Source organism: Helianthus annuus, chromosome 10 (genome assembly GCF_002127325.2).
Source record: "Helianthus annuus cultivar XRQ/B chromosome 10, HanXRQr2.0-SUNRISE, whole genome shotgun sequence".
Classification (NCBI taxonomy): Eukaryota; Viridiplantae; Streptophyta; class Magnoliopsida; order Asterales; family Asteraceae; genus Helianthus; species Helianthus annuus.
In genome coordinates this window covers 170,703,336-170,717,469 of record NC_035442.2, presented here as the reverse complement: position 1 = coordinate 170,717,469, position 14,134 = coordinate 170,703,336, and the positions used below count along the sequence as shown (strand labels likewise).

Here is a 14,134-nt window from a genome sequence, read left to right as displayed (position 1 = left end):
TTAGTGGGAAATCAGATGATCCCATTAAATTGGGTGATGGTTTAAAGTACCAGAAATTGACGGCTCGTGTTGAAAAACTTGATAACTCTGTTGCAGAACTCAAAGATATGCTACAACAGTTGTTACAAGTACAAAAGGTACAATCCACTGTTGTTCCACCTCAAGTACCTGCTCTCCAACAGGCACCTGCTACAAATGAGCTCTGGAATCTATTTCAACCTTTTCTCCATCATCAAGCACAAATAGCAGATCAGCAACATGAAAAACATGTTCAACAATTAAGAAATGCTATGGAGTCTAGGTACAAAGACACTCAGGCTGATCTAAAGGCTCTCAAAACTCAGATCTTGCACTCCACTGGCACTGCTCCTCCACCAGTATTCTTCATTGATCAACTCCCCGAAGATAATGCCAAAAAGGGGGAGAAAATTCAGGAATGGAGAAGGAAAGGAATAACATATGGTCTCTACCTCGCACCAGAAAATTCCAATATGACCAAACAGATTCCTTTGCCAGATGGGAGTAAGAAAATTGATGTAACCACAAATGCACTTGCAGAAGCACTTGCATGTGTAAAAAGGGATAGAGAGGCCAAAAAGAAAGCCAGGGTAGATTATCCGGATCAGGGTACTTCAGGGTCAAGAGATGATGAAAATCTTATTGATGAAAAGAAGAAGCCTACTAGAAAAGAAAGGCTACCCAAATCCATTCCGGTCAGACGTTCAAAGTCTGCTCAAAAACCACCACCTAAAACAGCTGTTGTAACTCCTGTTGTATCAGCTGCTGTTGGTACTCCAGTAGTTTCAACATCTGTCCCCACTTCAACACACACCACTTCAACACACACTACATCCAATGCTTTACCTCCATCACCACCAAAATCACAATCACCTCCTGTCAAAAGGCAGAAGACAGCAGTTGTTATAACTTCTGCTGTAAAGACAACAGTAGTTGGAACACCAGTTGTTTCAACAACTATTAGTCTATCACAAACCACTGCTCAGCCAGTGATGAACAAGCCAGCCTCACCAAATACTTCTGCAAATAAACATCTCCCAAGAAACCCACCAGGCTCAAAAATACAAAAGTGGGCAACTGAAAAACAGACCTGCGTATTGACTTTGCTCAGGTCTGGTGGAGAAGTGGAGAAAATATCAAGGGAACAAGCTCTTGGCCTGAGTCTTGAAGATTTGCAGGATCTCCTTGATCTTCCACTTAGCAGGGATGATGAAGATATAGATGCCCTTGACGTTGAATTACAATTTAAAGGTCAGATAAGGGAGCTGTTAATGAGGCAATAAAATATCCACAAATAATGAAGGGTTTTGGCATTATCTGTTCCAGGGGAGATTGTTGGGATTGAACCCTATCAAAGGAACAGATAATTAAAGCCAAAACTGGATCAGAACAGTGGATTATGAATAAGCAGATGCTGATACACAAATCTCTCCCCTTGAAAGTGATTACAACTACTGATGACCTCCTATCTGCTGATCTTACCAAACTGCTGACTCATAACTGCTGCTCAACTAAAGATCTGATGGAAGACTAAAGTCCTGCTGATTCAATCTACTGCCTTGAGTCAAGCACTGCTGATCCGGATAAGTGCTGCTGGGTTCACAGCAGTAGAAGGTTGCAGCAGCTGTTCTAAAGTCTGTTTTGTAATAGAATGTATTAGCAGTAGTTAACACAAGCAGCGTCTATATAGATCAGAGGTTAGAGTTTGTTAGGAGGTTAGATGTCACTTTCATGGTGACGTCAGCAAAGATGCTCAGTAGTTTGCAAGTGCCTATAAATAGTTCAGTACTTTGTACTGTTCTATTAGCTCTTTTACATCATTCGTCTTCTTTGCACGAACAAACTACTGAGCTCGGGCTGAGGGGGAGTTTGCATTCATACATCTATCTATCGTTGTTGAAATTAAATTCAATCATTCGGTTCATTGTGTAAAAGATGTTTGATTAAAGTATTACTCTCGTTTGATTGTATGCAAAGTTTGTTTTCATTTTAATTCCACTGCACAACTCATCCATTTCCATCTTAACTTCAAACACAAAATACAATCAAAAAGAAACTCAGATCCAACAGGTTCCTATGGTTGAAATTGTCTGAAAATTGAGTATAACGTGTAAAACATACAAATAAGAAACCCTAGAAAGTTTCAGGTTAAAACTCGGAGTAAAAATGGTTAAAACTGGGTAAAAACATAGGCTCGCTTTTTCGAACATAATCGATAGGTTCGCTCGTAATTCAAAACAGGTTCGCTTGAAATAACCATTTTGGTTCGCTTTTTCAGACACTTTCATTGGTAGATTCGCTCGAACGGACATATTCAGGTCCGCTCGAACTTACACTTCTGGTTCGCTCATTAGATTCGCTCAGTAGGTCCGCTCGAACTGACATTTGTTAGGTTCGCTCAAACGGACAAAGTGATACTTTCGCTTATATTGACATTTGAGAGGTCCGCTTGAACGGACAAACTCAGGTTCGCTTAAACGAACATTTTATGGTCCGCTCATTTGGACATAATTTGGTTCGCTCATCTGGTTCGCTCTTTCGAACATATTTGGTTCGCTTATATGGACCTTACAGATTTGCTTATCTGTCACTCAAACTGATAGATCCGCTTTTCTATCTCTGTTTTTCAAAATCTTCGAAAATTTTTCTAAGTGATTGGCTGAATCTTGCAGGTAATTCACGAACATAAGTTCATGGCGAATAACGATGAACCTATTCCGTGGAAAGATGATCGAACTGAAGAGCAGAAGTATTGTTATCGGAAAATGCTTGCCGAATACAAAATCCTTAGAATTTCTCGTATCTATCTGGACGCTAGGAGAGCGGGAAGATGGGATCCGAAAAGGGAGTGTTATCTGGATGAGTATGGAAATATTGCGATTGATGACAGCACGCTTGATATGGAAGCCACATCAAGGAATACAAAGAAGATGATGAGTATTGGCAGCACAAATGGTGGGGAACTCCAACTGAGAAAATGATAGAAGAAGAGAAAGAGAGAAAGGAGAAAGAAGAAAAGGAGAGAAAAGAAATGGAAGAGAAAAAGATGAATGGAAAATGTTCGAATTATGAAAAATCAGAAACAGACAATGTCAAACTTCTGAAGGATGTAGAGAGTTTGACATTGGAAAACAAAACTTTGAAGATCGAGAAGAAAGCTGATGATGAACAGATTTTGAGTTTGCGCCTGAACTGCGAAAAATTGAGATCTGATAATGACAAACTTTTAAAGATTGTTGAGAGTTTATCATCAGAAAACAAAATTTTGAAAGAAAATGAAAAAGATTTTGAAAGTAAAAGAAAATCTTCAGAAGATGAAGATTTCTGGATAAAACTGGAAAACAAAAATCTGAAAGAAAATGAAGCAAGATTTCAAGAACAGTTAAAAGTTTTGGAAAATGAAAAATCTATGCTTGAAAATCTTAAAATTGAAAATGAAAAATCTATCAAGTCTCATATTGAAAGAATATCTCAGCTTGAAAAAGAAGCTGAGAATTCAAGAAACAAGATTGATGAACTTGAAAAGAAATTGAAAGGTTTTGTGACTTCATCAGATAGTTTGAATTTTCCCTGTCCAAAACCGATCAATTCTGTTTCAATAAGTGACAAGGTCACAAATTTTGACAAAGTCAAAATTGAAGATTGTGATGAAATATCTGATGATGAACAAGAAAAGAAAAGAAAAATATTTTTAGATTTACAAGAAAATTTTCAAAATACTGTTTTGCAATCTACTGAAATAGGTGAATGCTTAAAGCAAAAACCTGTTAAGAAGAATGCAGAACGGAAACAAAAAGATAAAAATTTGAAAAGTTCTAAAAAAGAAAATAAAAGTTCATCAGATAAGTCATCCAATCATTTTCAAAAATCACAAAAATCTAAAAATGAAAACTCACAAAATGTTGGTAATAAGTGGTGCAGGTTTGACCACAGTGCTCAAATGCCAAATCAAAGATACAAAAGGAGTGATGACTACCACAAAGCCAGACAATGCTATGATCTGAGCGTTTGGTGTGATGGTGGTACATGGTATGATAACAGGGTGTGTTACAACTGTGGTTATCAAGGACACATCACTGTTAACTGCCAAAGATGGAATTATGAGACGAGAAGATGCTTTAATTGTCAAATCAGAGGCCACATTGCTAGAGATTGCCCAAGGAGATCGATGGGAAGATCGAGGGTTGAATCTCAGAAAATGGCAAAGAAACCAGTCAACGTCAAGCCCAAAGAACAAAAGGTTCAAGAACCTAAAGTTCAGGAAACAAAAGTAAAACTTTCTCAGGGCAAAAAGACAGACTGCGAAAGAAGAGGAAGAAGGCCAGAGAATATCTGGAGAAGATCTTGTCTTCGGGTTCACCGGTTAGGTTGAATAAGAGTTCTGATGAATCGACTTCTTTGATTGCAAAATCAAGCAAGATGAATTCATCAGATACAAATCTGAGGAAAAAAGAGAAAAAGGAGAAAAAGAAGGGTGTCGGCGATGAATCTGACAGGTCAAGGTCAGACAAGCCACACTTAGGCAATGATTCTGGTGTGTCAAAACCAGAAGAGCCTTTTGTTGAGGTAAAAACTGTCAAACCCAAGGCTGGTCAGGCTTGGGTGGATCTTTTCAAATGAAAAACCCTGACTTGCCAGAGTTCCCAGGTTGGTAAGTGTGGAACAGGTATCGGCATCTTTCTTGAGAAATTCACAGGTTGGTAACTGTGATATTTTGAATTACAAAAGACTAATCAAGGACATTAAGTTGTACTTGAGTTATCTTTCCGACAAGTGATTAAAGGAAACAATGTGATGAAAGAACCCCGAATTTGTGAAATGACACACAAAACTAATTTTCCGGAAAAACCATTTTGATTAAAACAAACTTAAGTGTTTTGTAATCTAAATGGGAAAATAGTTTGTTGTCAGGGGGAGTTCTGATTGTTTATGCCAAATGAATGGCGAATTGAAGTGATTCGATATCAGTTTGTCATTTTATTTGTACAGTTTGTTTTCAAATTTTCCTTGAAAATCAAAATTGAAACATATTTTGATTTTAGGGGGAGAAAAATTTTAAAAAAAAAATTAGAAAATTTGAAAATACCAAAAACATTGAAAAAGTAAAAATGAGTTTTGTTGAGAAAAGAGGAAATGATAGAAAATCAGTGGACTATCACAGCATGCTAAGAAAATGAATTGTCAAATGTGATAAACGGTCTCACTGATGATGTGTCGATAGGTTTTCGCACATTTAGTAGATTTATTCAGGATATAAACCTAAAATTTCAAACTTGCGAAATTCGTGGGAAACACTACTTGGATATATAGGTAACCCCTGAAATCTCGTTTGAAAGGTCTCGTATTCTGATATACTAGGTTTTTATACTCAATGATCTCTGGGGTATTATTCCGGGACTTCTGCTGAACGGAAGTTCTGACCTAGTCCTTGAATAATGGTTTGCCTGAAATGCTTGAAACATAGCATAAAGCCCTCAGCTGATTAGACAATAAAATTGATAATCATCTGTTGTAGCTGAAAAGATCCTCTAAAGGGGACATACTGCAAAGTCGAAACGGATATCTCTCTGCGCATACGGAAGTATCGACCTGAGATCCTTCAGTTCTCGCATTTAACCCCTAATTTATGTACAGATATCATTGTAGTATACTCACCTGTAAGACTGAATATTGAGATTCTGGATACGGGAGTATATTCAAGAGGTGGGACACATGAATTGAGCTAAGTTCCTAAAACATCTAAATCGTATCCTGAATAGATTGAAAATTGTGTGAAAATTTAAGAGGATAACTATATCATCAATCTACGTGAATCGTTTAGAACTTAAAATGATTAAAGCTTAACGGTGCTAGTGATTTGTCTCATGAACTGATATGATCCTCTTACACAAACTCACAAAAATATTATTTGTATATAGTTGTTTACTGCATTTCATTCAAAAATAAAAATCCAAAAAGATTTTCGGAGTGTTTTAGCATAAAGTTTTTTAAAAGTCAAAAAGATTTTTGACAACTGATGTTGAAGAGCTGATATTCAAAATTCGAGTGCTAAACATGATGAACAGGATTGGGAAATTTTGTTGAAAATTCTTTGAATGTCATATATAAATGGTTTGAAAGATTGTGTGACTAGTTAATCAAGGTAATTTATTTGAACTTGATGTAACTAATGTGTTTGTTAAAAATGATGACTACCAGTAAGTTTATTAAATTCAGTTGTCATAAATGTGTAAAACTTATGTTGCAGTAGAGAATGTGCAGGATAAACAGGTTTGAACTTCATCATTCCCAACGGAAGCTATCTGTCAACGTTTGAACCAGATATCTCAGATTCTAGCATATTGAGAGGGGGAGTCAATGAAAGGGGGAGTCTGGATCAACAGTCGAAGGGAAGATGGAAGTCAGAGTCAGGTAATGATTCTGAAGCCTGTGAAGATAGAGTGCTTATGATGTAAAGACAGAGAGTTGAAGAAAAGACCAAGACCGAAGACTCAGGGGCTGAAGACTGCTGAAGACTACGTCAACATCCAAGGGGGAGTCTGTTAGTGCACGGAATGTCTGTTGACTTCGTCTACATCAAGTCTTAGGTCAATATAGGTCAACATAGGGTTTAGAATGTCAAAATTAGGTTTTATGTTGTTAGGTTCGCTTTTGTGAACATGTTAGATGTAGGTCCGCTCATAGGGTCTTGAACAGGTTCGCTTATAGTGTCATTCAGGTAGGTTCGCTCATTAGTCATGTTGGTAGGTTCTCTCATATGGACTGTCCCTTGGAGCGAACCACACAACCTATATATACCTGATGTTTGTCATTTGTAGATAGTTGTTGGAGCGGACCTAGACCATTGCTTGTGGAACAGAACTCTGTCAAATTGTAATCAGAAAGCAATAAAAGAGAAGAAATTAGAAAGGAATAGCTGTTGTAACTTCATTTACGTTGATTCCGCCTTCGTACGTGAAGATGAACTTTCTCAACTGACTTTTCAGGGTCGGAACACGGTCCAACACTGTGTTTTATGCTTTGGTCTAAATTATTCACATTAACCTGCCACAAGTTCAGTGATGATGACACCGCCGCAATACAAGGAGTGCTTAATACTAGTTACAAATAAATTAGAAATATATACTTTATTTTGTTTCTCTTAATAAATTCATGGTAACTATCATATGAGATTTGGTTTACACTTACATGTTTGACTACTTGGCGGTCACATCCTATGATTTTATGAAACAAGATGTTTTTACATAGTAAGGAAGTTGTTAGAAGTTTATTTTTGTAGCAGGAAATTCATTAAAGTCTCAAATTTAAAGTTGAAAAAGGGATTGAAATATGATTTTCTACATATTTTTATAAACACCCCTAAAGATACAACAATGTCCCTTTCTTTCATCTTCCTTTGCTTATATATATGTCTTCCATTCACATCACTAACACACAATTCATCCTGGAGTCTCACTTGTTGGTTAAAAGGATTTTAGGAGAAAGCTCCTTCCTAAATCGACTAATCCCAACAAGTGATAAAGTACCCTCTATGTATGTATTTTATTTTGTATTGTGTAACAATACTTGTTTTTAGATTTGTTGGTTATTTAAAATTTTTGAGTTTGAGTTTGAATTTTGTGTATAACATTATTCATGTTTTAGTTTCAAATTCGATGCAATGATTATTTACATTCAATCATTTTTTACTGTATTGAAATTGCATAAGTTAACTAGAAAGTTAACTACATTTTTTTGTTATAAAACTCATGACATAATTTATTATGTCAATAGGGGTGTTAAGCTTTTTTGCATTGAATTTGAACCTCTGAAAATAGACTCGTTTTCCGAATCAAGATACGGATTGTTGAGTTCTAAAATCCCAATCCAAAATACCAAATAGAAAGCTCTAACCCTCTCTGGTCTAGTTGCCACATTTTACGTTTTCTTCTCTTAACCTGGTTCGTTCGAATTAATACGAATTTGAATTTGTTTTGTAAAATCTGAATTGTATTCATTCCAAAATCTTAATTAGAAAAACATATTTGGTTAACCTAATGAACCTAATATCCGATTCGATAAATACCCGACATATTATTATTATTATTATTATTATTATTATTATTATTATTATTATTATTATTATTATTATTATTATTATTATTATTTTACCTTTTGTTGTTATTTTGTTGTTAAATTCAATACCACATGATAAGAGCATTCACATCCCATTCTCCTTATCTATCTATATAATTAACTAAAAAGACATTTTTCTATAAAATTGGTCTATTTTTAAACAACTTCACACATTCCATTCTCCATCTCTATCTTTATTTTACTCACATACAGTTATTTTATAATTTTTTTTCACTTTATTATACACTCACAATAAATTATAGAGGTTTGGATTTGAAACTCTGAATATAGATGTTTGCTTTTGTTTTCTCAAAAAGTGTTCTCTATTATAAAGGATGGGATAGAGTGGTATTTTATATGGTTTTATAAACTATTTTTTAAATTTTAGAGAATATGATGATACACAGGGCAGGATGTGAATGCTCTAACAACGAGGTTTAATTAGAGTTGGTTGTAGATAGAAATGAAGTTATATATATATATATAACCCCGGATTGCTTCCCGGGCTCGAGCAAGTTATTTATCTTAATTATTAATGATTAATATATAAACAAAATAATACAAACATATTGACATGTTACGCAAGTCATTTATCTTAATTATTAATGATTAATATATAAACAAAATAATACAAACATATTCACATGTTACATAATTTGCTTTCAATGTTCACAATAAGAGATCCTTACTAACCCACCTTCGTTTATTAACAAACCGACTGAGGAGCTCATTCATTCTTTGCAAGAGATAAAGGCTTGCTGCATCAATGATTTTTACTGACATAGGTTATATATATATATATTATTCAAAATGTATAATGCATGACGAACAAAGTACATTAATCCTTTAATCAATCTAGCACAAAGGTCACAATAAAGGTTAGGCATCACTAACACATCAAATAGTGATGGATTCTTTACCAGTTACATATACAAAAAAAAAATAATAATGACTCTAGTAATATTCTTATTTAGATAAAGGATGTACCATCATACAACAATTATCAATGATAACTTTCTCATATTTTATATCAGGGTACTTCTCAGCAACCTCCCAACAACACTATTGAAATAGAAATTTAGCATAATCAAACATAATAAGATCTTTGCCAATCTATAACATCTCAAAATATAATAAATTAAAACCTTCAAAAATAGATCACCTGTATTCTGCATAATGTTAGCTTTGTGTATAGCAGATACTCTATCTCTACCCTTAGCTTTAGCATAGTGAAAAGCATATTCAGCGACCCAACCCCCGACCATCAGAAGGATAAGACTATTATTTTTTTTTTTCTGGAACAAAAAACTCGGGTGTATTGTCCTTCCAATATAAAAGTGTAACAAAACCAATGAGTAGATATGTTCAGTTATATTTTCGAATATATGGTTCGGGTAAACGGGTACATGTTTTCAGGTACCAGTTCGGCTATCGCCATATTTCATACCTGTCCTATGCCCGTGAATTTTTTTTTAAACCAATCCTATGCCTGAATACCCATTCCATTACCAGTCCCGAATGTTTCGGATTTCGGTTTTGCCATTATGTTCAGGTTCGCTTGCCAACCCTGTTTCCATAGCTTCATTTTATTTTTTAAATGAAAAAATTCAATGGAAAAAACCAAAAGAGCCACACACGGACATCTGATCCGAAAAACAACCATGGACATACCCATGCAATGAGGCATCTGTGGCTTCTCCACCCATGAATGTCACATGGGCATCCATGGAGTTTAAAAACCTCTATTGCAGGTGTTTTAATAGTTGCACAAGAGAGGAAAAAACTTAAAAAGTATTGGATTACTGTTTAATTTGGATTTTTTACTTTTCATTCCATTTCTAAGCATCTTGCATATTTGTTAATTATAGTTTACTCAAACCCATTATAACTTGACCTCCATCCTTCCATTTTCCTTCAACGTATTGTTTTTGATCTTGATAGAACTTTCACCAAACCAAAAGAAAAAACGGTCAGAAAACATATTTTAAATATAAATTTTAGACCACCAGCATATGTAACAAATACAAAACGGTCAAAAAAAAACATAAGAATATTGAAAAGTGGGAGTCCCATTATCACGAAAGCACTCAAAGTAAACCGAAAACATACGATATTAACACAAAATGCATTGGAAACTTACACTTTAATGAAGATATAAGCTTTCCCATGCGTTGTAATACAGCCAAGGGTCCTAGTTTCACCAGTCAATTTTTAAACAAAAAATCTAGGATATGGATATGGTATTATGGTAACTTACTCTTGCAGCCTCTTACGAAGCATATAACGCACGTATGCATATGTTCCAAACAGGCCGATGGCATTATATTTGCACATATTCACCAACTGAGGTCTGTGGTAAAAATCAATGTAAATGCTTATGAGAGAAAAATTCAAAATGCATTAAGTGTAGAAAATCTGAATACTGGCAACAACCAACCTACTGATGTTATCCAAGGTGAGCTCATCATTGAACAACTTGATAGATCCCCGAATTTCATCATTGGAAACACTTGCACAACGCCTAACCTGAATATTTGTCACATAAGATATATAAATCTTATTACTTTCTCTAAGGGGGTGTTTGTTTTTTCTTCAAACATCTTCAAGGGGGCTGATGTCTGCAGGCGCGCAGACGTTACCCTTGAAGACTGTTTGATTTTTTTTCCAAACAGATCTGAACTCAGCTTTTTTCATCTTAAAAAATAAGCTATGGACCCCTTTTTTAAAACATCTTCACACCTCCCTCTTTTCCTCCCTCGCCCCTCTCACCACCGTTCCTCTTCCTTCTCCGACATCCCTCTTCTCCTCCGGCGACCTACCTCCTCCTCCGGCGACCTCCCTCTTCTCCTCCGGTGACCTACCTCCTCCGGCGACCTACCTCTTCTCCGACCTCCCTCCTCCTCCGGCGACCTCCTTCCTCCTCCGGTGACCAGCTCCTTCTTCGACCTCCCTCTTCTCCTCCACTGGATCGAAGCTGAATGTGAATGTTTCGTCTTTGTTTGATGCGCTTCAGACCGGTATCAACTTATAAAAACAAACAGTCTTATATTTTCAGCTTGCAGATCTTCAGACCACATCTTCAGTTGCAGACATAAAAACAGATGAAATCAGCTTGCAGACAATTTATGTCTGCAAAAACAAACAGCACCTAAAAGTGTATGATAACTAAAACTTAGAACATTGAAAGTCTAAGACCTAGGCTACCGTGTTCATAAATTCATCAAGATCTTTTGTTGTTCTCTTTTATATCTCGTGAGTTTTGAACTTCTTTATCCATTTCTTGGAGAAATTTTGCGTACTCCATCCTTGCATCTACAATTATATCCCTCCATGACCAACTCATGAGCTCCAGTATTAAGCTTTTTAACTGTTAAAAAACAATAGTAAGTCCCGTTTGACCTCACAAATTTAAAAGATTGTATCTTTAACAATATACAACTGATCTCTCAATGATCATCATCATCATACTCAGTAAATCCCACCAATAGCAAAGTTAAGGTAGGGTCTGAGGAGGGTAAGATGTAGACAACCTTACCTCTACCCCGTAGGAATAGAGAGGCTGCTTCCAGTGAGACCCCCGGCTCGATTGTAGTTTTGCATCAAGCCTTAGACATAAGGCACATAACACTCAGCAATTGAGACAAATGCCGATTAGTGCATGTACCCCCTTGTCTTTCGGCTATCAACGCCACCACATGATGCATGATTAACCATCCGCCTCTTTTAACGTTATTTTCACGAAATTAGTAAAATAACGTTAGAATTGGTGCACTTTCACTTTTGCCCCCCGAGCGCCCACACATATATACATTATATGCGCATACCGCAAGTGGGGCCTACTCGATTTTGAAAAAATAAAAAAATAAATCAACTAATCTGGTGACCCGACTCGATTTTGAAAATCAAATAAGAAACAACTTTCTACAAAGTGAATTTTAATCACCAAAAAAAAGGAATTACTTAATCTCTACAGCAAATAATGTCCATTATACATAAAATAACACCTACAAATCAAGAAAAAAACACTTAAACTATAAATCATATACGTATTGAAAGCATATTTTGCAGCGGAAGCTGATTATTCTTCAAGTCAGTGACGAATCCGAAAAAACGTTTCATTTAAATATGAACACATAGTAATAATGTAAAGATCATCGATATATGTCACTGCAAAGATAACAGTTTACCGATAAAGATAACATGGGATCAACAACTTAAGAACCCTAATTTGATTTGGACAAAAAGGAACAACAGTTTACCGATACTGGCTGAAACCACAACTGGTCAGATTTATGTGCTGCTGGAACCCTAGCCGTCGACCTTTCGTTGTGGCGTTAAACCACCACCTTCATAAGACCAAGAGAAACCCTAAACCTTACATTGATTTTTGATGAAACATACTTGTAATGACTCATATTGATTTTCGATGAAACATACCTGGAGATTCGGATTTTCACCATAACTCAGATCCGGTTCGCAGGAGATTCGGATTTTCGCCGGAGTTCGATATCTGGAATTTCTCTCACTACAAATTGTTACTTTCACTCTCTAAAACAAAAGGTGGAGATGAAAAGACGAAGATTATGATGAATTTTGATGTAAATTTCTGTTTCTCTATTCAAATAAACTTTGAAACAAATAAGGATTCTCAAACAAACTTTAAAAGAAATCAAGATTAACAATAGGACATTGATACCTACAGTTTGTATGGAGTGGTTCAAGTAGCAGTGAAGGATCCATTAGGGTTTTAGTAGATGACGGCAGAAAAATGGAAAAATAGAGACACGAATGTGGGAATTTAGGTTTTTAGAACATTTATATACTCGGGTCGAAAACCAAGTATGGGTACCGCGTCTCGCCCGTATACAAAGACCCATTATTTTCCCACCCAAATAGTTGTGAGATTGCACCACAAGCTGACACGTGTCCCAAATTTTTTTCATTTATTATATATAATAGAAATAGATTTTCTCATTTCATAACTGAAAATGAAATACAATCAAATCTGAGTTATTTATTATAAAATATTCAAAAACACAAATTCTCTTGAAATAACTTATATATATAGGGTAGGGTTCCAGCATGAACAACCTCCCAATAGTGAACTGCGTGAACAGATCTGGACCCTTGATATTTATGATCTTGAGATTCTTGATGAGTGGCATGATTGTAATTATTTGGTTAATTGATACTATTTAATTAAAGAAATAAGGGTATATGGGTAATTACACTATTAAATAATTCAAAACCAAAACCCTTAAAAGTTTCCATATTAACCAGATCCTGTTCAAATATACAGAGGAGCTTTCTCTCTCACCATTACTGTCGACAACAAAGAAAACTATCATTGGAGCTATCTAATCGACGGAATACACAGCCGAAAATCATTGTTCGAATACATAGAGGAGGTCGGTCGAAGGCTATGTCTCACCATCGCCGCCGTCATGGAGGAAAACCAGAGGAGGACCGTCGAAGATATCCAGTCGCCGGAATACTCATATGATTTTCAACAACAAAGTACACAATGATAAAGTATAAATGTTTATATGATTCAGTAAATCGTTGCATGTTTTATAATTCTTCTAAGAACATCAAATCGGAAGTTAGGGTTTCTAAAAGTTGTTTAATCACGAGGTTTTGCTACAATGGTGTGTTTCTGATCAATTGTTGTTTGAGTATATGCTTAATTTTTTGAAGGATAGGGTTGATTTAACAAGATAGTGGAGTATACATTGTTTTTATTCGATGTACACATGTGTATTTTGTGCGTATTTTTCTGAATGCCAATGTATAAGTGTGTACACATGTGTATGTTGATGTTAAGCTGATCTGAACTATATATGTTCTGCAGACTGTTTTTTTTAACCATATGTTAGTTTTGTCCGGTGTACAGATGTGTATATACATTTAATTCAAATAAGTACACCTGTGTACTCATATGTATACACATCATGTGTCACAACTGCTAGATGAACGTCTTCGCGCTATCTCTTGATTTAAA

At 35.6% G+C, this 14,134-nt stretch overlaps 1 protein-coding gene across 8 annotated transcripts; it reads right to left on the bottom strand.

The window, feature by feature from the left end:
* Nucleotides 1-8,792: 8,792 nt before the first annotated feature.
* On the bottom strand, nt 8,793-12,948 carry LOC110886887 (LETM1 domain-containing protein mdm28, mitochondrial-like). Of its 8 annotated transcripts, XM_035978792.1 has the most exons (7): nt 12,571-12,823; nt 12,393-12,479; nt 11,338-11,500; nt 10,571-10,659; nt 10,391-10,483; nt 10,274-10,324; nt 8,793-10,076 (listed from the first exon to the last, which is right to left on the bottom strand). In XM_035978792.1, exons 3-7 carry the CDS (start codon nt 11,344-11,346, stop codon nt 10,016-10,018), a joined length of 303 nt encoding a protein of 100 aa, XP_035834685.1. In that variant the 5' UTR covers nt 11,347-11,500; nt 12,393-12,479; nt 12,571-12,823; the 3' UTR covers nt 8,793-10,015. The 8 variants fall into 8 exon arrangements, 1 of the variants encoding a protein (XP_035834685.1); XR_002563054.2 differs by adding an exon at nt 12,834-12,921 and having other exon boundaries at nt 8,798-9,195; nt 9,296-10,483; nt 10,571-11,500; nt 12,571-12,681; XR_002563056.2 differs by adding an exon at nt 12,834-12,921 and having other exon boundaries at nt 8,798-10,324; nt 10,571-11,500; nt 12,571-12,681.
* Between the last annotated feature and the right edge of the window lie 1,186 nt (nt 12,949-14,134).

What these genes read in the sequence shown, in the direction of transcription:
- LOC110886887 (XM_035978792.1), bottom strand. An exon ending in ACCTTGGATAACATCAGTAG is followed by an intron (nt 10,484 to 10,570) that starts GTTGGTTGTTGC and finishes TTTTTACCACAG; the next exon opens with ACCTCAGTTGGTGAATATGT. An exon ending in CTTCGTAAGAGGCTGCAAGA is followed by an intron (nt 10,325 to 10,390) that starts GTAAGTTACCAT and finishes TGGTGAAACTAG; the next exon opens with GACCCTTGGCTGTATTACAA.